Source organism: Coregonus lavaretus (assembly GCF_964263955.1).
Source record: "Coregonus lavaretus genome assembly, chromosome: 15".
Lineage (NCBI taxonomy): Eukaryota > Metazoa > Chordata > Actinopteri > Salmoniformes > Salmonidae > Coregonus > Coregonus lavaretus.
Window position 1 is genome coordinate 34,508,630 of NC_140002.1, and position 25,518 is coordinate 34,534,147.

The window sequence follows — 25,518 nt, forward strand, 5'->3', positions numbered from 1 at the left end:
ATGTTCATTTTTAAACAACACAATACTAATGTTTTAACTTAGGAAGAGTTCAGAAATCAATATTTGGTGGAATAACCCTGATTTTCAATCACAGCTTTCATGCGTCTTGGCATGCTCTCCACCAGTCTTTCACATTGATGTTGGGTGACTTTATGCCACTCCTGGCGCAAAAATTCAAGCAGCTCGGCTTTGCTTGATGGCTTGTGACCATCCATCTTCCTCTTGATCACATTCCAGAAGTTTTCAATGGGGTTCAGGTCTGGAGATTGGGCTGGCCATGACAGGGTCTTGATCTGGTGGTCCTTCATCCACACCTTGATTGACCTGGCTGTGTGGCATGGCGCATTGTCCTGCTGGAAAAACCAATCCTCAGAGTTGGGGAACAATGTCAGAGCAAAAGGAAGCAAGTTTTCTTCCAGGACAACCTTGTACGTGGCTTGATTCATGCATCCTTCACAAAGACAAATCTGCCCGATTCCAGCCTTGCTGAAGCACCCCCAGATCATCACCGATCCTCCACCAAATTTCACAGTGGGTGCAAGACACTGTGGCTTGTAGGCCTCTCCAGGTCTCCGTCTAACCATTAGACAACCAGGTGTTGGGCAAAGCTGAAAATTGGACTCATCAGAGAAGATTACCTTACTCCAGTCCTCTACGGTCCAATCTTTATGGTCTTTTGCAAACCTCAGCCTGGCTCTTCTTTGCTTCTCATTGATGAAGGGCTTTTTTCTAGCTTTGCACAACTTCAGCCCTGCCCCTAGGAGCCTGTTTCGAACCGTCCTCGCCGTGCACTTCACCCCAACTGCCGTTTGCCATTCTTTTTGTAGGTCACTTGATGTCATACTACGGTTGTTGAGTGAAATTCGAATGAGTTGGCGGTCATCCCTGTCAGTAGAGAGTCGTTTTCGCCCTCTGCCGGTCTGTAGCTTTGTTGTCCCCAATGTCTGCTGCTTGACCTTGTTCTTATGAACCGCCGTCTTTGAAATTTTAAGGATGGAAGCAACCTGACGCTCACTGTATCCCTCTGCCAGTAAAGCCAGAATTGAACCCTTCTTTTCCTCACTCAAAACTTTCCTTTTCAACTCTTTTGGCATGGTCAATAGTTATTTTTTGATTAATATTACTTTTGAGGTACTATTAGCACTGTTTTTGCCATCCAGCTGGTCCTATTGCAAGAGGATAGTGATGACCACAGCAGTGGTTTTTATACTTTTCCTCGTTAAATAACATTTGGTTCAGGTGATCACCTAATCAGTACCTAATGCAGTAGAATGAGGTGTGCCTGTGTTGGAATTCAACAGACACTGGAATGGAATGGCTATCATACATGTAGAGATGCTGATTTAAGAAAGATTTGCAGTGGTCTCTTAATTTTTTCCAGAGCTGTATATACAAAGGTATGTGGACACCCCTTCAAATTAGTGGATTCAACTATTTCAGCTACACGCGTTGCTGACAGGTGTATAAAATCGAGGACACAGCCATGCAATCTCCATAGACAAACATTTGCAGTAGAATGGCCTTACTGAAGAGCTTAGTGACTTTAAACGTGGCACCGTCATAGGACGCCATCTTTCCAACAAGTCAGTTAGTCAAATTTCTGTTCTGCTAGAGCTGCCCCGGTCAACTGTAAGTGCTGTTATTGTGAAGTGGAAACGACTAGGAGCAACAACGGCTAAGCCGCAAAGTGGTAGGCCCCCAAGCTCACAGAACAGGACCACCAAGTGCTGAAGCGCGTAAAAATCATCTGTCCTCGGTTGCAACACTCACTACCAAGTTCCAAACTGCCTCTTGAAGCAACGTCAGCACAATAACTGTTCGTCGGGAGCTTCTATAGCCTAAGATCAACATGCGCACTGCCAAGCATGGGCTGGAATGGTGTAAAGCACGCCGCCATTGGACTTTGGAGCAGTGGAAATGCATTCTCTGGAGTGATGAATCATGCTTCACCATCTGGCGGACGAATCTGGGTTTGGCGGATGCCAGGAGAACTCTACCTGCCCCAATGCATAGTGCCAACTGTAAAGTTTGGTGGAGGAGGAATAATGGTATGGGCTGTTTTTCATGGTTGGGGCTAGGCCCCTTAGTTCCAGTGAAGAGAAATCTTAATGCTACAGCATACAATGACATTCTAGACGATTCTGTGCTTCCAACTTTGTGACAACAGTTTGGGGAAGGCCCTTTCCTGTTGCAGCATGACAATGCCCCCGTGCACAAAGCGAGGTCCATACAGAAATGGTTTGTCGAGATTGGTGTGGAAGAACTTGACTGGCCTGCACAGAGCCCTGACCTCAACCCCATCGAACACCTTTGGGATGAATTGGAATGCAGAGCCAGGCCTAATCGCCCAACATCAGTGCCCGACCTCAATAATGCCCCTGTTGACTGAATGGAAGCAAGTCCCCGTAGCAAATGTTCCAACATCTAGTGGAAAGCCTTCCCAGAAGAGTGGAGGCTGTTATAGCAGCAAAGGTGGGACCAACTCCATATTAATGCCCACGATTTTGGAATGAGATGTTCGACGAGCAGGTGTCCACATACTTTTGGTCATGTAGTGTATATCATCTTGTAGTCTTCATGGTGCAACATGATAAACTCTGTTTCTAAATAGTTTAACATTTTATGTGAGAGCCTTGGATGAAACCCTGACAGAGCTGGTGAATCTCAGGGAAAATAATGATGACAATCATTATTTTGCCATTACAACTTCTGCTCCTCACAACCGCTGACAGGTCAGACATTTTGGCCTTTCTCTCATGGCTGGAAATCACACCGCTCCCAGTGAATGGCATTCAACCCAACATCGTTTGTCTCAGTTGTCATGGGACGGCTCAGCAGTGTTGTTCCTACAGCTGAGGTTTTACTTGGCAGGGGAACGAGACCAGCGGGGGAGAGGATGAGGGGGAGTATGTATGTCACTGTGCCATCGACACTCTCTCACAAACTGAGCTGTTCCAAATACTCCTCATCCAGACACAAAGTCACAGTCACACAGAATGTCTGACCACAGTCATGTCATTTTCTAGTGAGTCCATGGTTCCTCTTTACACGGGTTACCTTGGGTCAAGAGAATGCCTCCACTGAATTAGTGTGTCATGTCAGAGCACTAGCTCAGATGTACTGTACACACTGAGGAGATTCACTGTATAAATGTTTTATTAAGCCTCCAAACCCAATGTGTTGCTCTTCATTAGACTGAAAATAAAGCATTGTCAGGAGGCTGAAAATACCAGTGGCCCTGTGCCATTCAAACTGATGAGATGAGAGAGAGAGAGCTGTACTTCAACTATTTGCACATCATTACAACACTGTATATAGACATAATGACACTTCAAATGTCTTAATTCTTTTGAAACTTTTGTGAGTGTAATGTTTACTGTACATTTTTTATTTCACTTTTGTTTATTATCTATTTCACTTGCTTTGGCAATGTAAACATATGTTTCCCATGCCAATAAAACCCCTTAAATAGAGAGAGAGAGAGAGAGAGAGAGAGAGAGAGAGAGAGAGAGAGAGAGAGAGAGAGAGAGAGAGAGAGAGAGAGAGAGAGAGAGAGAGAGAGAGAGAGAGAAAACATTCCTTATCAAACCAAGACTTATATCATCCCTCCATTGTTACATATCTACCTGGATTCAAATTAAACTCAAATGCTTCCTCTGTGGTACTGTAAGCTCCGACTCACGGATCTGAGTTCACTTATCTAAGAGTAGCTAGAAGTACCCGAGAGCTCCTTTATCCTCAGGTGGGAGTGCAGTGCACATAATGTATGTAATAGTGATGATCACTCAACTCAGAGCAACACACATTACCAAATGCAATCGTCAACAGAATAACAGCAGCACATTAACCAAAAGAAAATTGCAGACTTCCTAAGCATTCTGTTTGTTAAGCGTGAGAAGCAGTATTGTTTTACATGAAAGAAAGGAGATGAAAGATAAATGCAGGAATTGCCTGTTGTGAATGAGGCTAGGAGATGATGATTATTCCAGACACAGTAGGTACAGGAATACAGTCTATGCTTTGTATTCCTGTAGTTCTAAACATAGAACCTAGACGATTCCACACCAGTCTCTTTCTCAGAAGGGCACAATTGTAGCATGGGATTGAGGTCAGTGTCTAGAGCCCTAGATACAGGCAGCACTCCTGTGGATTACTGAAGCTACCATAACAGTGATTAAAACTCCTAACCACGCTGCTAGGCTAGCTACTATTATTAGCTAAAGAACTCATCATAGGACCACACTGTCCAGAAATCCAATAAACAGCAACCTGCTCTATATTTAAGGTCTCAAACACACCATTAGCGTTTTCTAGCCGAGAATACTTAGCACCTCTGAACAGCGTGCCGGCCGTAATTTGCTATACCGAGTGCACACCGATTTTACATGTAGAATCGTGTGAAAATATCGTCAGTCAGACGTCTACAGCAGGTGGTCCCTAAAACACAGTACTGTACTGTACTGATCAGCAGACGAACAGTACAGTACAGCTTGAACTCCTAAAGCTCAGTAGCAATAGTCATGTAAATACAATAGAACTGGATGGATGCCTACAGGAGAGACTTAACACCGTGTCAAACAGAATTATCCCCACTGCTGGAATAAAATCGCTGCTTGTGTTGGAGGCTTTGGCATGACTGCTCGGCTACTGCATGCTTTGATGTATAATTCATGACATGGGGATATCGTTAATGAAATAAGTGATATATCCGACTTGAATAATTGTTCTGTAACATAGTGCCAATAAGAAAAACAAAACAGTACACATTTTTATTCAGCTACCCTAGTTTAGACCTGTGGATGAACAACAACATAATTATAGCGTAAATGTTTGTTAAATGTCACCCATAATATTTATGCAAAAGCTAATTAATATGGTGATGGACTCTCTGATTAGACATCACAGATTACTTCTCATCACCACGAGTCCAAGACACTCTGAGACAGGCAAGAACATTGCAAACTTCTCATCAAACAACACTATTGTAAAATACACAGCCATCTCCTAAACTGAGCATTCCTGGTGGAGACAGGGCTGGAGGTAGACCCAGTACTGATGGACTGAGAAGGGTGGTACTGAGACAGTGAAAAGGAGGAACAAATACTCACTGTCCAGGAAGTCAGCAGAGATGGGGTCAGTCATCAGCATGTGGGATGATAGCAGCTTATAGACCTCCCCATGCTCACGCTCAGGGAGGAAGTTCAAGATATTTTGGTCCACCATATCTGACTGATACAAAAGGATAAAAGGTCAGTGTCTATGGTCCATCATTGTCCATGAACATGTCCTATATCACAGTCATTTTATAATGTATGGTATTGCATTGTGAATCTTCATATTGTAGGCATGTAAGGTGATGTACTTATTGAGTCATGAAAGAGGAAGACATCACAAAACTGGGACTTGAATAATACTCCATAACTATACATTTTGCAGATAGAACCTTATAATTCCAAGTCCTTGACTATTCATATCTTATGCGATGGCCCTCTTTTGCAATTATTTAGATTTTTTCACCAGTTTTGCAGAAGAATGGCTCTTTCTGGCTAACATATATAAATACAGGTACAGTTGAAGTCGGAAGTTTACATACACTTAGGTTGGAGTCATTAAAACTTGTTTTTCAACCACTCCACAAATTTCTTGTTAACAAACTATAGTTTTGGCAAGTTGGTTAGGTTATCTACTTTGTGCATGACAAAAGTAATTTTTCCAACAATTGTTTACAGACAGATTATTACACTTATAATTCACTGTATCACAATTCCAGTGGGTCAGAAGTTTACATACACTAAGTTGACTGTGCCTTTAAGCAGTTTGGAAAATTCCAGAAAATTATGTCATGGCTTTAGAAGCTTCTGATAGGCTAATTGACATCATTTGAGTCGATTGGAGGTGTACCTGTGGATGTATCTCAAGGCCTACCTTCAAACTCAGTGCCTCTTTGCTTGACATCATTGGAAAATCAAAAGAAATCAGTCAAGACCTCTGAAAAAAAATTGTAGACCTCCACAAGTCTGGTTCATCCTTGGGAGCAATTTCCAAACGCCTGAAGGTACCACGTTCATCTGTACAAACAATAGTACGCAAGTATAAACACCATGGGACCACGCACCACGCAGCCGTCATACCGCTCAGGAAGGAGACGCGTTCTGTCTCCTAGAGATTAACGTACTTTGGTGCGAAAAGTGCAAATCAATCCCAGAACAACAGCAAATGACCTTGTGAAGATGCTGGAGGAAAAAGGTACAAAAGTATCTATATCCACAGTAAAACGAGTCCTATATCGACATGAAACAAAAATAGAACTGTTTGGCCATAATGACCATCGTTATGTTTGGAGGAAAAAGGGGGTTGCTTGCAAGCCGAAGAACACCATCCCAACCGTGAAGCACGGGGGTGGCAGCATCATGCTGTGGGGGTGCTTTGCTGCAGGAGGGACTGGTGCACTTCACAAAATAGATGGCATCATGAGGAAGGAAAATTATGTGGATATATTGAAGCAACATCTCAAGACATCAGTCAGGAAGTTAAAGCTTGGTCGCAAATGGGTCTTCCAAATTGACAATGACCCCAAGCATACTTCCAAAGTTGTGGCAAAATGGCTTAAGGACAACAAAGTCAAGGTATTGGAGTGGCCATCACAAAGCCCTGACCTCAATCATATAGAACATTTGTGGGCAGAACTAAAAAAGCGTGTGCGAGCAAGGAGGCCTAAAAAGCTGACTCAGTTACACCAGCTCTGTCAGGAGGAATGGGCCAAAATTCACCCAACTTATTGTGGGAAGCTTGTGGAAGGCTACCCGAACCGTTTGACCCAAGTTAAACAATTTAAAGGCAATGCTAACAAATACAAATTGAGTGTATGTAAACGTCTGACCCACTGGGAATGTGATGAAATAAATCATTCTCTCTACTATTATTCTGACATTTCACGTTCTTAAAATAAAGTGGTGATCCTAACTGACCTAAAACTGAATTTTTACTAGGATTAAATGTCAGGAATTGTGGAAAAACTGAGTTTAAACATATTTGGCTAAGGTGTATGTAGACTTCAACTATACATACCATACTGTAGTGTCAGTGTCCAAATTGCAATAAAGCATACATTGATTTGAACGAGTGTATTGAGATCATAAGTATATACATGAATATTAAGTTAAAAAGAATCAAACATAATGCAATTATGAGCTAGATCAGCGTGGCTCTCACTTACCGGTAAATGGCCAATGAGTGAAGACGCACTGTCGGACACATATATAATGTTTCCATCTGTAGTTAGTGCTATGAGGAAACCGTCTAAAGCCTGTGGAAGGAAACAAAGTCATTATTATTATGCCGGCTACTATAATTATTGTGTGTTATATTTGTTTCAGAGGTGCATCATGGGTACTGCTGGTGCTGGCCTACAGAGGTTCATTAGGATGTCAAAGTACAGTATTCCTTCATTTACAAAGCATATTCTAAACTCAGCAAAAAAAGAAACGTCCCTTTTTCAGGACCCTGTCTTTCAAAGATAATTTGTAAAAAACCAAATAACTTCACAGATCTTCTTTGTAAAGGGTTTAAACACTGTTTCCCATGCTTGTTCAATGAACCATAAACAATTAATGAACATGCACCTGTGGAACGGTCGTTAAGACACTAACAGCTTACAGACGGTAGGCAATTAAGGTCACATTTATGAAAACTTAGGACACTAAAGAGGTCTTTCTACTGACTCTGAAAAACACCAAAAGAAAGATGCCCAGGGTCCCTGCTCATATGCGTGAACGTGCCTTAGGCATGCTGCAAGGAGGCATGAGGACTGCAGATGTGGCAAGGGCAATAAATTGCAATGTCCGTACTGTGAGACTCCTAAGACAGCGCTACAGGGAGACAGGACGGACAGCTGATCGTCCTCGCAGTGGCAGACCACGTGTAACAACACAGGATCGGTACATCCGAACATCCCACCTGCAGGACAGGTACAGGATGGCAACAACAACTGCCTGAGTTACACCAGGAACGCACAATCCCTCCATCAGTGTTCAGACTGTCCGCAATAGGCTGAGAGAGGCTGGACTGAGGGCTTGTAGGCCTGTTGTAAGGCATGTCCTCACCAGACATCACCGGCAACAACGTTGCCTATGGATACAAACCCACCGTCGCTGGACCAGACAGGACTGGCAAAAAGTGCTCTTCACTGACGAGTCGCGGTTTTGTCTCACCCAGGGGTGATGGTCGGATTCGCGTTTATCGTCGGAGGAATGAGCGTTACACCGAGGCCTGTACTCTGGAGCGGGATCGATTTGGAGGTCGAGGGTCCGTCACGGTCTGGGGTGGTGTGTCACAGCATCATCGGACTGAGCTTGTTGTCATTGCAGGCAATCTCAACGCTGTGCGTTAAAGGGAAGACATCCTCCTCCCTCATGTGGTACCCTTCCTGCAGGCTCATCCTGACATGACTCTCCAGCATGACAATGCCACCAGCCATACTGCTCGTTCTGTGCGTGATTTCCTGCAAGACAGGAATGTCAGTGTTCTGCCATGGCCAGCGAAGAGCCCGGATCTCAATCCCATTGAGCACGTCTGGGACCTGTTGGATCGGAGGGTGAGGGCTAGGGCCATTCCCCCCAGAAATGTCAGGGAACTTGCAGGTGCCTTGGTGGAAGAGTGGGGTAACATCTCACAGCAAGAACTGGCAAATCTGGTGCAGTCCATGAGGAGGAGATGCACTGCAATACTTGCTGGTGGCCACACCAGATACTGACTGTTACTTTTGATTTTGACCCCCCCCCCCTTTGTTCAGGGACACATTATTAAATTTATGTTAGTCACATGTCTGTGGAACTTGTTCAGTTTGTCTCAGTTGATGAATCTTGTTATGTTCAAATATTTACACATGTTTGCTGAAAATAAACGCAGTTGACATGGTCTATCACCAGTAGTAGTGAAGGATATCATTTGACTTTATTTCATATCAGAGGAGATAAACGTGGAGCTGAGCTGATTTTTACCTCCAGCATCAACTGGGTGAACTCCTCATTACTGAGGAACGAAGGCTTCCAGTCCTGCCGGATCTCACACGACTCTGTCTGTGCTGTGATTTCTGAAACAGAGGAGACAGTGAAAGGCCAGGAAGAGGGGTTAGATAGATCTGTTAGCACTACACATCCACATCCCGTGGCAATCGCTGCCAAATAGGTTAGTAGTGGAAGGATCCTGATGAATATCTCTGAATAGACCCGAGTGGTCAAGCTGTCTCTGAAAAAACAGGAGACACATAACAGAAGAGAAAGAGAGGTTAAGAAATATCCCATATCAGGAATGTTTATCTCGTAAACACTGACAGCTGTGACGTTGATTCTGACAGGAGACTGAGTTGAGGTTCTGTCTGTCTGGGCCAAGCTTGGTAGGGAAGTGGAGTAGTCCTCTCTTTTCTCTCTGTCCTGTCCAACAAGTACTAGACAGCTAATGTCCTCCACCCTCCTAGTTCCTTCCTTCTCATCCCGACCTTTCTGGGAGCAGTGATGTTCTGCATGTAGGGCAGGACGCACGTGCCACACGCACACACACACATACGACAGGTCAGCAGGAGGCCAACGTCAACGTGATGACTGACGCAGCCGACTACGTTACACATTCCTACCTTTCTGTTTCTGCAGGAAGTCGATAGTTCTCTGCAGTATGGTGGACTTGTCCATCTTGCGTGGATGGCCTTGGCCCTGCAACATGGTGCATAGCTCCTTGATGAGCACATTGAATTGGTCTCTTCTTTTCTTTTCTGATTTGTTACGAGATGCCCTTCAATAGAAAAGATGATAAATGTACAGGATTACATTTCAGACCATATACACTTCAGAACATTGACCATATACAGTCGTGGTCAAAAGTTTTGAGAATGACAAGTATTGGTCTTCACAAAATTACAAGCATTCCATAAGTGTCAAAGGCTTTTATTGACAATTACATTAAGTTTAAGCAGAGTCAATATTTGCAGTGTTGACCCTTCTTTTTCAAGACCTCTGCAATCCGCCCTGGCATGCTGTCAATTAACTTCTGGGCCACATCCTGACTGATGGCAGCCCATTCTTGCATAATCAATGCTTGGAGTTTGTCAGAATTTGTGGGGTTTTGTTTGTCCACCCTCCTCTTGAGGATCGACCACAAGTTCTCAATGGGATTAAGGTCTGGGGAGTTTCCTGGCCGTGGACCCAAAATGTCGATGTTTTGTTCCCCGAGCCACTTAATTATCACTTTTGCCTTATGGCAAGGTGCTCCATCATGCTGGAAAAGGCATTGTTCGTCACCAAACTGTTCTTGGATGGTTGGGAGAAGTTGCTCTCGGAGGATGTGTTGATACCATTCTTTATTCATGGCTGTGTTCTTAGGCAAAATTGTGAGTGAGCCCACTCCCTTGGCTGAGAAGCAACCCCACACATGAATGGTCTCAGGATGCTTTACTGTTGGCATGACACAGGACTGATGGTAGCGCTCACCTTGTCTTCTCCGGACAAGGTGTTTTCCGGATACCCCAAACAATCGTAAAGGGGATTCATCAGAGAAAATGACTTTACCCCAGTCCTTAGCAGTCAGTCCAATCCCTGTACCTTTTGCAGAATATCAGTCTGTCCCTGATGTTTTTCCTGGAGAGAAGTGGCTTCTTTGCTACCCTTCTTGACACCAGGCCATCCTCCAAAAGTCTTCGCCTCACTGTGCGTGCAGATGCACTCACACCTGCCTGCTGCCATTCCTGAGCAAGCTCTGCACTGGTGGTGCCCCGATCCCGCAGCTGAATCAACTTTAGGAGACGGTCCTGGTGCTTGCTGGACATTCTTGGGCGCCCTGACGCCTTTTTCACAACAATTGAACCTCTCTCCTTGAAGTTCTTGATGATCCGATAAATGGTTGATTTAGGTGCAATCTTACTAGCAGCAATATCCTTGCCTGTGAAGCCCTTTTTGTGCAAAGCAATGATGACGGCACGTGTTTCCTTGCAGGTAACCATGGTTAACAGAGGACGAACAATGATTTCAAGCACCACCCTCCTTTTAAAGCTTCCAGTCTGTTATTCTAACTCAATCAGCATGACAGAGTGATCTCCAGCCTTGTCCTCGTCAACACTCTCACCTGTGTTAACGAGAGAATCACTGACATGATGGCAGCTGGTCCTTTTGTGGCAGGGCTGAAATGCAGTGGAAATGTTTTTTGGGGATTAAGTTCATTTTCATGGCAAAGAGGGACTTTGCAATTAATTTAATTCATCTGATCACTCTTCATGACATTCTGGAGTATATGCAAATTAACATCATCAAAACTGAGGCAGCAAACTTTGTGAAAATTAGTATTTGTGTTATTCTCAAAACGTTTGACCACGACTGTATATGCTTTATAAATTATTGATAAAGAAGTGCATTTGAGGTGGAAGTTGCGAGCTCAACTACAGCTTCGTATTTATGAAACACACACTCCTGCTTATAAATAACCACCATCGCAATTCACTCATTCCTCCGCCACCATAAACCAGCTTGCAGGATGCTAAGAGAGTAATGATAGTATAGTGGATCCACACAAAATCCCTTCTGATCGCACAAGCAAACGTTTATGAAGATTCATCCCATATGGACTTGTGATGGAAAAAACTATGATATCAATAGCATAGCAAACACAAAATCTACCATTAACACAAACTTTCAGACATTTTCTCTTACTTGTAGTTTTTGCTGCCATTCTCCCCAGACACAGATACATCTGCACCCCCTGACAATGATTTGAAAGTCTACTTGTGTGCATCATTACTGGAAAGCAAAAATGTCTTGACCCTGTTGGATAGATGGAGGGGGCCCTCTCCTCAACACCTTCCTATTACATTTTTCTAAGCTGTCTAGGCACAGAATCCCACAGAAACATGTGTCTTTCTGCTGAGGTGAAAAGTGATTTCTAGAACTGAAAATGTCTTGACATCTACAAAGCAGACATCTTCAGATGTAATGCCAAAGTAGGGCCACGCCATAGAGGACCTTTCATTAACAGGTACAAGCTGTGAACTTCCACTTATCTCTGTCTGCCTCATCTTGCGTCCTCACACTCAAATGTCTCTCTCTCAGAGACACACACGTGTACACAAACACGTGGAATACCTTTTTGCCCTGTCTTTCTCATCTTCATCCATCAAATCGTCCACACAGCTGCTGGTGCTAGAGGGAGAAGGGAGAGACAAGTTGGAATGCTGATTCTCTGAATATTCACCAATAAGATTATTTTCCTCCTTCTCCTCTACAACATTATGAATAGAGATAGACACCCTTTGAGTGGAACCATTCTTAATAATGACTTAATCTACATCATATACATAAACAGGGTCTCTCCTACTATGGTCCTAAAGAAACTGACTTGTGCCTAGATGCTTTCTAGGGTGTTCGTGTTCACATAGTACAGTAGTCAACCAAGTATAGCCCTGTATATGAAGAGTTTCATTCCAAAGCATTATATATCCATGTTCAGAAATGTTGGTAAATGGGCCTACCGAGTGGCACAGCAGTCTAAGGCACTGCATCGCAGTATTGCGGCGTCACTACAGCCTGGAGTTCGGGGCTGTGTCATTACCGGCCGTGACCGCGAGTCCCATAGGGCGGCGCGCAATTGGCCCAGCGTCGTCAGGTTAGGGGAGGGTTTGGCCGGGGGGTGCTTTACTTGGCTCATCACGCTCTAGCGACTCCTTCTGGCAGGCCGGGCGCCTGCAGGCTGACCTCAGTTGTCAGTTGAACAGTGTTTCCTCAGACACATTGGTGCAGCTGGCTTCCGGGTTAAGCGAGCGGGTGTTAAGAAGCGCGGCTTGGCGGGTCACGTTTCGGAGGACGCATGACTCAACATTCGCCTCTCCCGAGCCCGTTGGGGAGTTGCAGCATTGAGACAAGATCGTAATCACGAAATGGGGGAGAAAAAGTAGGTAAACATTTGTGACATCAATGTTTAAAAACAATTTAAATATTTTTTTCAATACAGTAATATGAGATCTGTATGTAAAACATTTACATTTGACATTTTAGTCATTTAGCAGATGCTCTTATCCAGTGCAACTTACAGTATGTGCATTTATCTCAAATCAAATATATTTCTGTCACATGCTTCGTAAACAACAGGTATGGACTTACAGTGAAATGCTTACTTACGGGCCCTTCCCAATAATGCAGATAGAAAGAAAATAGAGAAATAATAATAAGTAGTAATAGATACACAATGAGTAACGATAACTTGGCTATATACAAGGGGTACCAGTATCGAGTCGATGTGCAGGAGTACGAAGTAATTGAGGTAGATATGTACATACAGTGCATTCAGAAAGTATTCAGACCCCTTGACTTTTTCCACATTTTTTTCCCCCTCATCAATCTATACACAATACCCCATAATGACAAAGCAAAAATTGTTTTTTTGACATTTTAGCAAATTAATAAACAACTAAAAACGGAAATATAACATTTACATAAGTATTCAGACCCTTTACTCAGTACTTTGTTGAAGCACCTTTGGCAGTGATTACAGCCTCGAGTCTTCTTGGGTATGACGCTACAAGCTTGGCACACCTGTACTTGGGGAGTTTCTACCATTCTTCTCTGCAGATCCTCTCAAGCTCTGTCAGGTTGGATGGGGAGCGTCGCTGCACAGCTATTTTCAGGTATATCCAGAGATCTTCGATTGGGTTCAAGTCTGGGCTCTGGCTAGGCCACTCAAGGACATTCAGAGACTTGTCCCGAAGCCACTCCTGTGTTGTCTTGGCTGTGTGTTTAGGGTTGTTGTCCTGTTGAAAGGTGAACCTTCACCCCAGTCTGAGGTCCTGAGCACTCTGGAGCAGGTTTTCATCAAGGATTATCTGTACTTTGCTCCGTTCACCTTTCCCTAGATCCTGACTAGTCTCCCAGTCCTTGCCGCTGAAAAACATCCCCACAGCATGATGCTGCCACCACCATGCTTCACCGTAGGGATGGTGCCAGGTTTCCTTCAGACGTGACGCTTGGCATTCAGGCCAAAGAGTTCAATCATGGTTTCATCAGACCAGATAATCTTGTTTCTCATGGTCTGAGAGTCCTTTAGGTGCCTTTTGGCAAACTCCAAGCAGTCTGTCATGTGCCTTTTACTGAGGAGTGGCTTCTGTCTGGCCACTCTACCATAAAGGCCTGATTGGTGGAGTGCTGCATAGATGGTTGTCCTTTTGGAAGGTTCTCCCATCTCCACAGAGGAACTCTGGAGCTCTGTCAGAGTGACCATCGGGTTCTTGGTCACCTCCCTGACCAAGGCCCTTCTCCCCCGATTGCTCAGTTTGGCCGGGGGGCCAGCTCTAGGAAGAGTGTTGGTGGTTCCAAACTTCTTCCATTTAAGAATGCTGGAGGCCACTGTGTTCTTGGGGACCTTCAATGCTGCAGACATTTTTGGGTACCCTACACCAGATCTGTGCCTCGACACAATCCTGTCTCAGAGCTCTTCGGACAACTCCTTCGACCTCATGGCTTGGTTTTAGCTCTCACGTTCACATAGTCATTTAGACAGGTTATCTTGGCGTTCTTGGGCACAGGGACTATGGTGGTGTGCTTGAAACATTTAAGTATTACAGACTGGGTCAGGGAGAGGTTGAAAATGTCAGTGAAGACACTTGCCATCTGGTCGGCGCATACTCTGAGATAGCTAGGGGAGACAATCCCATATCACAGTCAAATATACAAGATACAAACATTGCATTTCAGCTCAACAATGGATATATAGCTTTTTGCAACAACAAAAAACACATTTTCGTACACATCTAAAATCTATTAATAAAAATCTGAGAACAGTAATATTTTACACACACACACACACACACACACACACAAAGGTACCCATAAGAAACCATTTCTGATGAAAAAACACAAATGTAAAAAATTGGTGGATTTAGCATTTTGGAAATAAACTCTTCATATATTGTTAGTAACCAAGTAACCAAGTAATATTTCTCTATACAAACACATGTATTTGGCAGTGACTGGAAACACGAGAGGATAAAAGTAGTCTAGAAACTTACTCCCATTCCCTCTTGCTGGACGGACATAGGGACCCAAAGTCAGAAAGGTTGTCCATTCTCACTCCCTCTCCCAGCCAGGCTCTATCTGAAGTCTGATGTATCCCATCCGCGCTAGCTGCACTGAAGCTCCCAGTGATCACCTGCTGCTGCTGCCCACCTCCTCCTCCTGGAGTCAACCACAGAAACACCAAAACCTGTGGAGGACAATAAGAATGTGGGCTTGAGTAAAGGGGAAAAAAATCAACTGTACTTACACTGTAGCTAGCATATCTAGGCCTATTACTCATACATCTGATAATTACTGTAACTTGATTCATCTGCAGTTTCATTCAAACTGTCATAACTGTATTACACACAGCAACAGTGTTACCCCGCAGTACTCTCTTATTCACACTCAAGCACATCCCAAAGGTATTTGAAAGTGATCCTATTTCCAATTCTATTCTGAACAAGTGTACGTTTTAATGCTTTCTCTAGAGCTTTCATTGGAGCTAAAGTTATGCTTGTGAAAAACAACAACAAATGCATACAAAAGTATCCTGTTTATTGTCAAATACAATAGGCTATTATTTATCAACCCAGAGCATATCTCAGTGAATATCATCTCAGTGAGTAAAGACATTACCAGAAGAAACATCATTATTTATTGTGATTTATGATCCATGATTTTCCACAGTGAACAGCATGCATTAAAAGGGAAGCGTGTTAAATATCAATTACCACCTTGATACAGCAATTCAACCTGGAGGAGCTCTACTGACCTAGAAAAATCCCAGAGATCTTTTGCTAATCCACCATTACTGCGATTAAAAGAATAGAGGTATGTGGGCTGGAAATATTTTTTTTAAAAATTATAAATGACGTCTGTGTAATTATGACAGCTGGTGGCCATTTTCCAATCATTACGGTTCAGTATGTCTGAGGATGGTGATTCTGTGCCCGTTTCCATTGGGCCATGACCTAGTTTGTATTTCATATGGCCACTGACTAACATACAGTAGCGACCTGAGAAGGACCAACATGGATATTACATTTCACATATCTCTCTTTATCTAAATGAAATCCATGTGCTCAGACGAGGAACACTGAAATGAAAATCCAGTAAGAGTTGTAAATTGTGATAAAATGATGCACCATAAAAAGCAAACATATGTCATCATAATACTTTTAAAAGCTCCACAAATAAACCAAAACACTTGGTGGTATTTATGACATTCCATGAAAATGGTTTGTTGATGGTGCCTGCTGCTTGTCACCATGCCCAAGAAGATTTTGCCCAATATTAATTTACTATGGCTCCCTGCATTACTTTTAGGGTTCACTCAACTCGAAGATTATATTTTAGGCACAATTGTTAAGTCCAGACTTGATTGGAACACCCCTCAACAACAAACAGAGGCGTCATGCCCATAGGGGGCACAGGGGCACGTGCCCCCTAAGATTTGTCCTGGGTTTTTTTTGTGTTTAAAAAATAAAATAATAATTACATGTATTTTTCTTCTTTGTAATACTACTAGCCACATAGCAGTTTTATGAAGTTGGCTTTAGCTAGCCCAGATAGATTCCCAATTTCCCAACCTAATAACTAGCTACCAAGAAGCCATTTCAAGCTATCAAGTTAGAGTAGCTAGCTTGTCTAACCTTCTTAGCTGTCTGCTGACAAGGTTGGTAGACTTTAGAAAAACAAGCAATAACTAAATGTATTGAATATAGGGCTGACCCCATTTAGTCTACTGGTCGATTGTTTGGTCGATAGGCTGTTGGTTGACCGAGATTTCTCTAGACGAGCAGTACCAAAACAATATATAAAAAATAAATAATAATATGCCATTTAGCAGACGCTTTTATCCAAAGCGACTTACAGTCATGCGTGCATACATTTTTGTGTATATAATTTAATGGTGTACAATCCATTGTGGAGGCCGTGGGGATGGCACAGTCCATCACTAAGACATGTGCTACTAAAATTGTATATGGTTATATTACGTAAGAACAATGGTGCAACACTAATAAAAATAATATTATTTTATAACAAATGCGCTTTCTCCCACATTGGATAGCGGTCGCTCTCCACGGTTCTAAAACATCAGTGCTCTGTTGAATTGGCACTTTTTCCTAGACCATGTTGCTATGTGCATAATAGCAAAGTTAACCCACATATTGGTGTTGAGAACAATGCGGTGGAGGCTGCAGCGGAGTTAGGAGACGAGAAAACAGCACTTGCCTTAATTGTCTAAGAAAAGTGAGGAGAGAGGAAACACCAACTTAATTAGGTAATCAATAGCCGAACTGTTAAATGTGCCTGGCTTTATAAATCATCCATATATATCTACAGAAATAAGACAGATCCTGCTTCTGTTTGAGTGTTTGTTTAATAGCCTACTGATTCCGTGAGCACCAAGCCTCACGCAACCACAACATGTCAGATAAACAATTTCACAAATTTCGGCTGTTTCTAACTTTTGCTATGCTGTAATAAAGGCTTTACACTTTTTCTTCATTACAACAGCCTCTCTGGTATTACTTATAATTTATTTAGTGTTGTTTACACTCTTCCAAATTGTCAGAAAAATTATATTTAGAATAATAAACCTATTTTTTCTTTCTTTGATTTGATTTGATTTACTAGGATCCCCATTAGCCGACGCCAATGGCTACAGCTAGTCTTACTGGGTCCGACATATAACGAAAAATACATTACAGACAAAATATTTTACAATTTACATACATTCAAAATATTAACATGTAGTGTGCGTTTGTGTGTGTGTTGTGCCGTAAGTAGGTCACATGGGAGAGGCGTTGTGCCGTAACAGAACTTTTCAGTCAGAAATGGCTGTAAATATGTTGCAGCTTCAGCAACATGGACAGCATGATAAACACTGAAGTTCTGTAGTGGTCACTGCAGCATGAAGAGAGAGAGACAACAGGTGCTAATCACACAGTCACTCGCTGTCATTTTTTTTAACACAGCACAGCAAGTCTGAGCACATTCAAATCAATTGCGGTCGGACTCCCTCTAGTCATTTGTGTGTCTTAATTATTTCATCAAACAGTGCGCTTAAAGCATCCGACAAGCTCAGTGCATATAGTTGATTTGATTAAAACACATAGGGTATATGGAAAAATACACATTTAAAAATGTCGACCAATCGATTGGTTTAAAGAAAATATTTTACCCAGATTTAATAATAATAAAAAAACAGCACAAGATGACAACTGAGTTTGAGATCCATCCTCTTCAGGGTGTCTGTTCTCAGCAAAGTGGTCAGGTTACCAAATCGTAAAGAGAACTCCAGTTGTACACTGTGTTCATATGCTACAACCTAGACCTCAAACACTTGATGTATACCCTTTACAAAGACATAAAGTGGTTACAGATGGACAGAGGGAACTACAAAAACACAATAATATGTTTTAAAAGCAGAAGATGATAGGGTGGGTGTCCCTTGGAGAACTAGGAATTTGGTCAGTGAACTAGGCTACTTCTCCTTCAATTGGACAGAAAAACAGAGACAAAAAACGGACTAAGTCCAGTAGAGTACACTGGACCCACTGGGCACAAACGTCAATTCAGCATCTATTCCACGTTGGTTCCACGTAATTTCATTGGAATTACGTGGAAACAACGTTGAATCAACCAGTGTGTGCCCAGTGGGGAGATTTTTCCATCGAAGAGAACTACCTTTACTTTCAAGGATAAAATAAAACATTGAACAACACATGCATTTTAGTGTTCTACACGGTGCACACATTTCTACCTGGAAACTCTTCTTTGAGTGAGAAGATTGCACCACACCCAGAATGCATTGAGTTCAGTGAGACAAGGTTTATAGCTGAAAAAATATGTGGAGTGGAGTTACACATGTGCCCTGAGGGGCACGGATCTTAAATTGTCTGCCTGAACTCAAATTCAAGTTCATGACCATCGCCTGTACTAACATACACCACCTCAGGCAGGCACGCCACAAGATGACTTTTCTCACTAACTATGGCAAGAAATGATTGACGTGTCAGACTTCAACTTAGAACTCATCTGTCCACACTCTGAACAACCTCACTATTTTAACATTCATCTACTTTATGACAAAAACCTGTTATATTGCAGGAAACCTCTTATTTTGATCAGTTAGTTTCCAAAATGAAAAGCCATGCAATAGCATATTCACACTGCCAATGGTTCACCTTCTCACACACACACACACACACACACACACACTCTTCAGGAATACAGGCATTCAATGGTATTCAGAGTAATTATTTTTATTGAAGGAGCAATCTTTAATCTTACAACTCTGAAACCTGTCAAGATATCGCTGCTGAGAATGGTTTGGAGGGAGCTGCTGAGAATGGTTTGGAGGGAGCTGCTGGTAACAGCTCTCAACTTTCATAACAAAAGTGACTTATTTACATCTTCATCAAGGATGTAATTCCATGAGATTATCCCCTTCACATCATGTCAAGGAACATTTGGTGCTTTACTTTAGGTGAGAGGTAGCCAATGATGGCATAAGGAAATTCAATCTAGGCTGAAGTGTCAGTGAAACATATGGTGAAAAAATTTAAAGAGAATGTGAGACTAAACACATATGACATGAAGTGTTTCAGGCTGATGATATCATTTAAGGGGGGTGATTTGATTGTACTTGACAATGATGTAATTGATGTGATGTTTGTGATATGTAATGTCAGTGTTGTATGTAATGTCGCGGCAGCAGGTAGCCTAGCGGTTAGAGCGCTGAGCCAGTCACAGAAAGGTCGCTGGTTTGAATACCCGAGCCGACAAGGTGAAAAATATGTCAATGTACCCTTGAGCAAGGCACTTAACCCTAATTTGCTTCAGTGGCGCCATAATACTATGGCTGACCCTGTAAAACAACACATTTCACGGCACCTATCTGGTGTATGTGACAATAAAATATATTTTTTATATAATAATGTTTTACACTAAATGGTGTAATTTGTATAGACGGGTTAGCTGATTAGCAACAAAACTGACGCATGCGCAACTATGGGGCAAAACAGACAGGGCTGGCTTAGATTGTTGACAACATGTAAACTATATTTAGTCTTTTGATTAATTGACAATCATTGACCAACCATTATTTGACAAGGCACTAAGCCTCCTCAACCAATCAGTGACCATGCAATTTAAAACATGTATTTTTTATTTAACCTTTATTTTGACAGGGAGTCATGCAGAGACCAAGGTCTCTTTCACAGATGAGCCCTGTATACACATCAATATACACTACACACATCAATAAACACATCAATATACACATCAATATTGACATCAATACATGAAAAGCAAAACACATTCATAGAAAACAAACACATTATTCAGTAAAAAAAGGTCCTCAATCAGCCTTCTGAATTGCCCTAGAGGCACCAATTCATCCAATTTTAGAGAGCCTTGGAGATTATTCCACAAGTAAGGTGCAAAAACACTAAAAGCAGATATACAATCTCCACTGAGTTAGGAAGGGATCTAAAGTCCCAAAAGCACTATGTTCTAATCAAGGTAAACATGGTTTTAAAATGATGTATATCAAAAAAGACAACTCATTCACTTGCAAGGACACACTATACTTGTAAATCTATACCAGTGAGCTGAATTGTCATTGAGCCTTTTAAGAAAATGATTAACTAAATACTGAAATACACACAGGACATAACACTTTTCTATGAAAATGACATAGAAAGCAAAGAAATTAACAATTGTATAATAGTTAGCCTAGTTTATTTGTATGTTAACATCTTGGCTTTAGAAGCAGTAGCCAACAGATCTATCCATCCAAAATGGAAGCAACTGCCAACCTATAGCCTACCGTACATTTTAATGAACACAAGACACAATTTGCAAAGGACATAACAATCTTACATACCTTGAAAACTGGACTTTAGTTGACATAAAGATCCATACTTTACTTTTGACCGTACACATTTCCCAACAGCCTACTGTGTAACTCACTGAGCCAAGTATCCTAAGCTTGACTCACCACAAACACATCGCGAACAGACCATATTCCATACAGATGCTGGCTAAGTATTATTCAAAATACAATTCAAGTAACATCCCTATTCGGTACATAAACTAACAAGATTTCAGGAGTAATCGTTTTCAGGTCTATGCTCAGTCTGTTTTCCTCTACCACGCAACATCCTCCGTTGACAGTCCCTTGTAAACAGGACTGAGCCACTGTGAACAGGGAAAGTAGGTCAGTCGTTAGCTCAATACTTAGCTAACGACATCATTAGCAACCGGCTGTGCAACACACAACTAAGAGTACATAGTAATAAAAATTATAGTTTGGATAATAGGCTACTAACACTTGAATGCCATTTCGGTCACATTATTCTGAATTTGAACGTTTGTAATTCATTTTAGTGCCAAGTTTCTTCCATGTTATTTGAAAAATTGTAGCCAACAGAGGGTAGAGCAGGACGTGTAGAAACGAAATCATTTCCACAATTTTCAGCCTATTCTAAGAAAATATCTTGCCCTCACTGGTACTGTGGTGGCCCGATGCTACTAATAAGCTCTCATTCACTAGAACTCTAAGCCACATGTTCTATAAAGGCTAAGCTTTACAAATAATGTTAGTACAACTTACAGAATATTTCAGTCCATTCAGAGAAGTCTATTCAGAGTCTAATAATTTAATTAAACATAATTGAACCCAACTGAACAATAGAGTTTAGGCTACTCATGACCTCATTGTAAGAAGTACTGCATCTTCCCAATTTGGAATATCAAATTAGGACGTACCAGAGTAGCAGAACAATCATGGAACAGTTAAGCAAAAGGGAATCTTGGACAGGTCCTGCAGACAGACAGAGTAATAAAATATACACAACCCAGTTATGGGAAATAATAAAATAGCCCAAGATCTGATAAGCTGTAACAACAACACACAAACACACATTTACAGTGCACACATGGCGACACAAAGATTCAGATTCTACATAAATCAACAAAAAGGATTCAGTAAAGTCCAGTTCCATGAATACCCTTTGCATGATATGTCCCTACACCGACAGCCTTTCTGGATCACCTCCGCTACACTTGTAATATTGATATATCAATAAATGTGTTTTGAACCTGCTCTCATCTATTTACAAACGAATGTTACTCAAAGCATTCTGAATACCAAACTCAGGCTACTGTACACATACACAATAAAAACACTTTTTTTAATGTATCACATAGATATATGTGTAACAATGTACACTGGGAGTCGGGAAGCAAGTACAGGGAGTGCATTTAATGATAAATAAAACATGAAACAACACAAGAGTAGGGTACAGACAGGAACAGAGTAACAGAATCAATAACGCCTCGGGAAGGAACCAAAGGGAGTGACATATATAGGGGAGGTAATCAGGAAGGTGATGGAGTCCAGGTGAGTCTGATGAGGAGCTGGTGAGCGTAACGATGGTGACAGGTGTGTGTAATAAAGAGCAACCTGGTGACCTAGAGGCCAGAGGGGGAGTATACAGTATACGTGACAATATGCAGCTACCTGTTCCTGTGATAGATCTTCAATAATTATAATATAATAATGAGGGACAGATAGACTACTCATTTCAATCACAAATGTGTCACATACAGTTTAAGCACTGTATGATATATGCTCTTGATTTAACAATACAATACAAATTCATTAAAACACAAATGTATGCACGCATGACTGTAAGTCGCTTTGGATAAAAGCGTCTGCTAAATGGCATATTATTATATTATTATTATTATCTGTCCTAGGTTAAGTCTGTTCCCATAGACCTGTTCCACCGTTTTTCTTCTGTAGTGTCAAAATAATTTTAAGCACTCATCTGTACTTGATATATATTTTTTAAATAGACAACTTACAATTTGCGTTTCTTTCCGCAGTCCAGGTGACATTTAGTCCACAACACACAGCTTAGATTACCTCCTCATGAAAAGGAAAACATATGAATGAGGAGGCTTCCCAAGCCATAAGAGTCATAACTACTTATATGGCTGCAATAAAACCTTATTACTTTGTTTACCTGAGAAATGTAACACCATGACACGTTTCAACTTTAAACTTGTCAGTTACTTAACTAATTACATCCATAAGCTTCCTGTACCAGAATGATGCTAAAGTCTCAGGGGTGGAAATGTGTTCTTTCCACACAGGCTTTAGCTCCAAGACCTGTCTACGAACTCGAACTGAATACTTTTGAGACCTTTGGAAATACCTCGGAGTATAAGCTGGATAATACAAGGCTTGGTTTTCAATGACAGCAATAGTCAAATTGATACAGAAATAAACACAGATTCAAAGGAAGTAGTATGCACATTCAGAATCAAAACAAGGGAGCCACTATTTCACTCACCGATGGTAAGGTATGCTCTCTATTCTGTAATCTCTCGTGGACAGATTCTCGTGGACAGATGAAACGGCGAGAATCTGTCAAGGCTCATGTAGAATTATGTGATACAAGCAGCAGTAGTTCCTGGTTTTGGGTTTTCATCGTTGATTATTTGTACGAATCAGGATTGGACAATGGCGGTGCTTCAACTGGTGCGGTGATTTTTAAGCACGTGTGCAGATGATAAACGGTTTCCAATAGATTCCTCAGCCACAAAGTCAAAATTGGCTGTATCATAAAAATTCATGAAAACAAAAATGTGCTTATTGGCCACGATAAACACGTGTGAAATTAGCGGAAGGGAGGGGTTTGGCGTAGAGTTTCCGTTTGCGAGTGAGGAGACTTTGCTTCCTTCCTTTGCACAAAGGTAATCACAATTGTTAATGGAATTTCCACGAGATGATCTATTATGTAACCATTGCCATGTCCTGTGTATCAAGGAATTATGGGAACCTGTCCACACCCCCCATGCAGTAGACACTATAATCTCTCATATTACCTGTTTCTTCTATTTCATTGTATTTTATTAATAATAATAATAATAATAATAATAATATGCCATTTAGCAGACACTTTTATCCAAAGCGACTTACAGTCATGCGTGCATAAATTTTTTGTGTATGGGTGGTCCCGGGGATCGAACCCACTACCCTGGCGTTACAAGCGCCGTGCTCTACCAGCTGAGCTACAGAGGACCACATTAACCTTAGCCAATTGCAGTAGTAATATTGCAATAACACAATAATAACGCTTCATCTCGTAATGGCAAAATGCAAAATGCAGAGATTCTGGCAGGTTTTAGATGCCCGATGTCCCTTCAACAGTCTTTCAATCAGAGACACACCACCCCCAAGCTATTTGTCTAGTTCAAGAGAAAATCCTAACCTGAAATTAGGAATTTTGCCCTAACCTTTAGAACCTATTACTCCTTATATATACACACACTACCGGTCAAAAGTTTTAGAACACCTACTCATTCAAGGGTTTTTCTTTATTTTTACTATTTTCTACATTGTAGAATAATAGTGAAGACATCAAAACTATGAAATAACACATATGGAATCATGTAGTAACCAAAAAAATGTTAAACAAATCAAAATATATTTTATATTTGAGATTCTTCAAATAGCCACCCTTTGCCTTGATGACAGATTTGCAAACTCTTGGCATTCTCTCAACCAGCTTCACCTGGAATGATTTTCCAACAGTCTTGAAGGAGTTCCCACATATGCTGAGCACTTGTTGGCTGCTTTTCCTTCACTCTGCGGTCCGACTCATCCCAAACCATCTCAATTTGGTTGAGGTCGGGGGATTGTGGAGGCCAGATCATCTGATGAAGCCCTCCATCACTCTCCTTCTTAGTAAAATAGCCCTTAGACAGCTTGGAGGTGTGTTGGGTCATTGTCCTGTTGAAAAACAAATGATAGTCCCACTAAACCCAAACCAGATGGGATGGCATATCATTGCAGAAGGCTGTGGTAGCCATGCTGGTTAAGTGTGCCTTGAATTCTAAATAAATCACAGACAGTGTAACCAGCAAAGCACCCCCAACACAGTAACACCTCCTCCTCCATGCTTTACGGTGGGAAATACACATGCGGAGATCATCCGTTCACCCACACCGCGTCTCACAAAGACACGGCGGTTGGAACCATAAATCTCCAATTTGGTCTCCAGACCAAAGGACAAATTTCCACCGGTCTAATGTCCATTGCTCGTATTTCTTGGCCCAAGCAAGTCTCTTCTTCTTATTGGTGTCCTTTAGTAGTGGCTTCTTCGCAGCAATTCGACCATGAAGGCCTGATTCACACAGTCTCCTCTGAACAGTTGACGTTGAGATGTGTCTGTTACTTGAACTCTAACTCTAATGAACTTATACTCTGCAGCAGAAGTAACTCTGGGTCTTCCATTCCTGTGGCGGCCCTCATGAGAGCCAGTTTCATCATAGCGCTTGATGGTTATTGCGACTGCACTTGAAGAAACTTTCAAAGTTCTTGACATTTTCCATATTGATTGACCTTCATGTCTTAATTAATTTCTGCTTATTTGAGCTGTTCTTGACATAATATGGACTTGGTCTTTTA

At 41.8% G+C, this 25,518-nt stretch overlaps 1 protein-coding gene across 5 annotated transcripts in view; it reads right to left on the minus strand.

Annotated features, from left to right (window-relative positions):
- LOC311143225 (neuronal PAS domain-containing protein 2-like) overlaps positions 1 to 25,518 on the minus strand; it is a 59,208-nt gene that overhangs the window by 22,011 nt on the left and 11,679 nt on the right. For 3 of the 5 annotated variants that reach the window (XM_084179034.1, XM_084179035.1, XM_084179033.1), the window contains exons 2-7: positions 15,038 to 15,231; positions 12,123 to 12,179; positions 9,632 to 9,786; positions 9,000 to 9,091; positions 7,217 to 7,306; positions 5,109 to 5,229 (exon numbers count right to left, since the gene is read on the minus strand). In XM_084179034.1, coding sequence (XP_084035160.1) covers positions 5,109 to 5,229; positions 7,217 to 7,306; positions 9,000 to 9,091; positions 9,632 to 9,786; positions 12,123 to 12,179; positions 15,038 to 15,093 — 571 coding nt within the window. In that variant the 5' untranslated portion in view covers positions 15,094 to 15,231. Of the gene's footprint in view, positions 1 to 5,108; positions 5,230 to 7,216; positions 7,307 to 8,999; positions 9,092 to 9,631; positions 9,787 to 12,122; positions 12,180 to 12,508; positions 13,831 to 15,037; positions 15,232 to 25,518 lie in introns of those variants that run through there. The other 2 variants (XM_084179032.1, XM_084179031.1) reach the window with 1 other exon arrangement.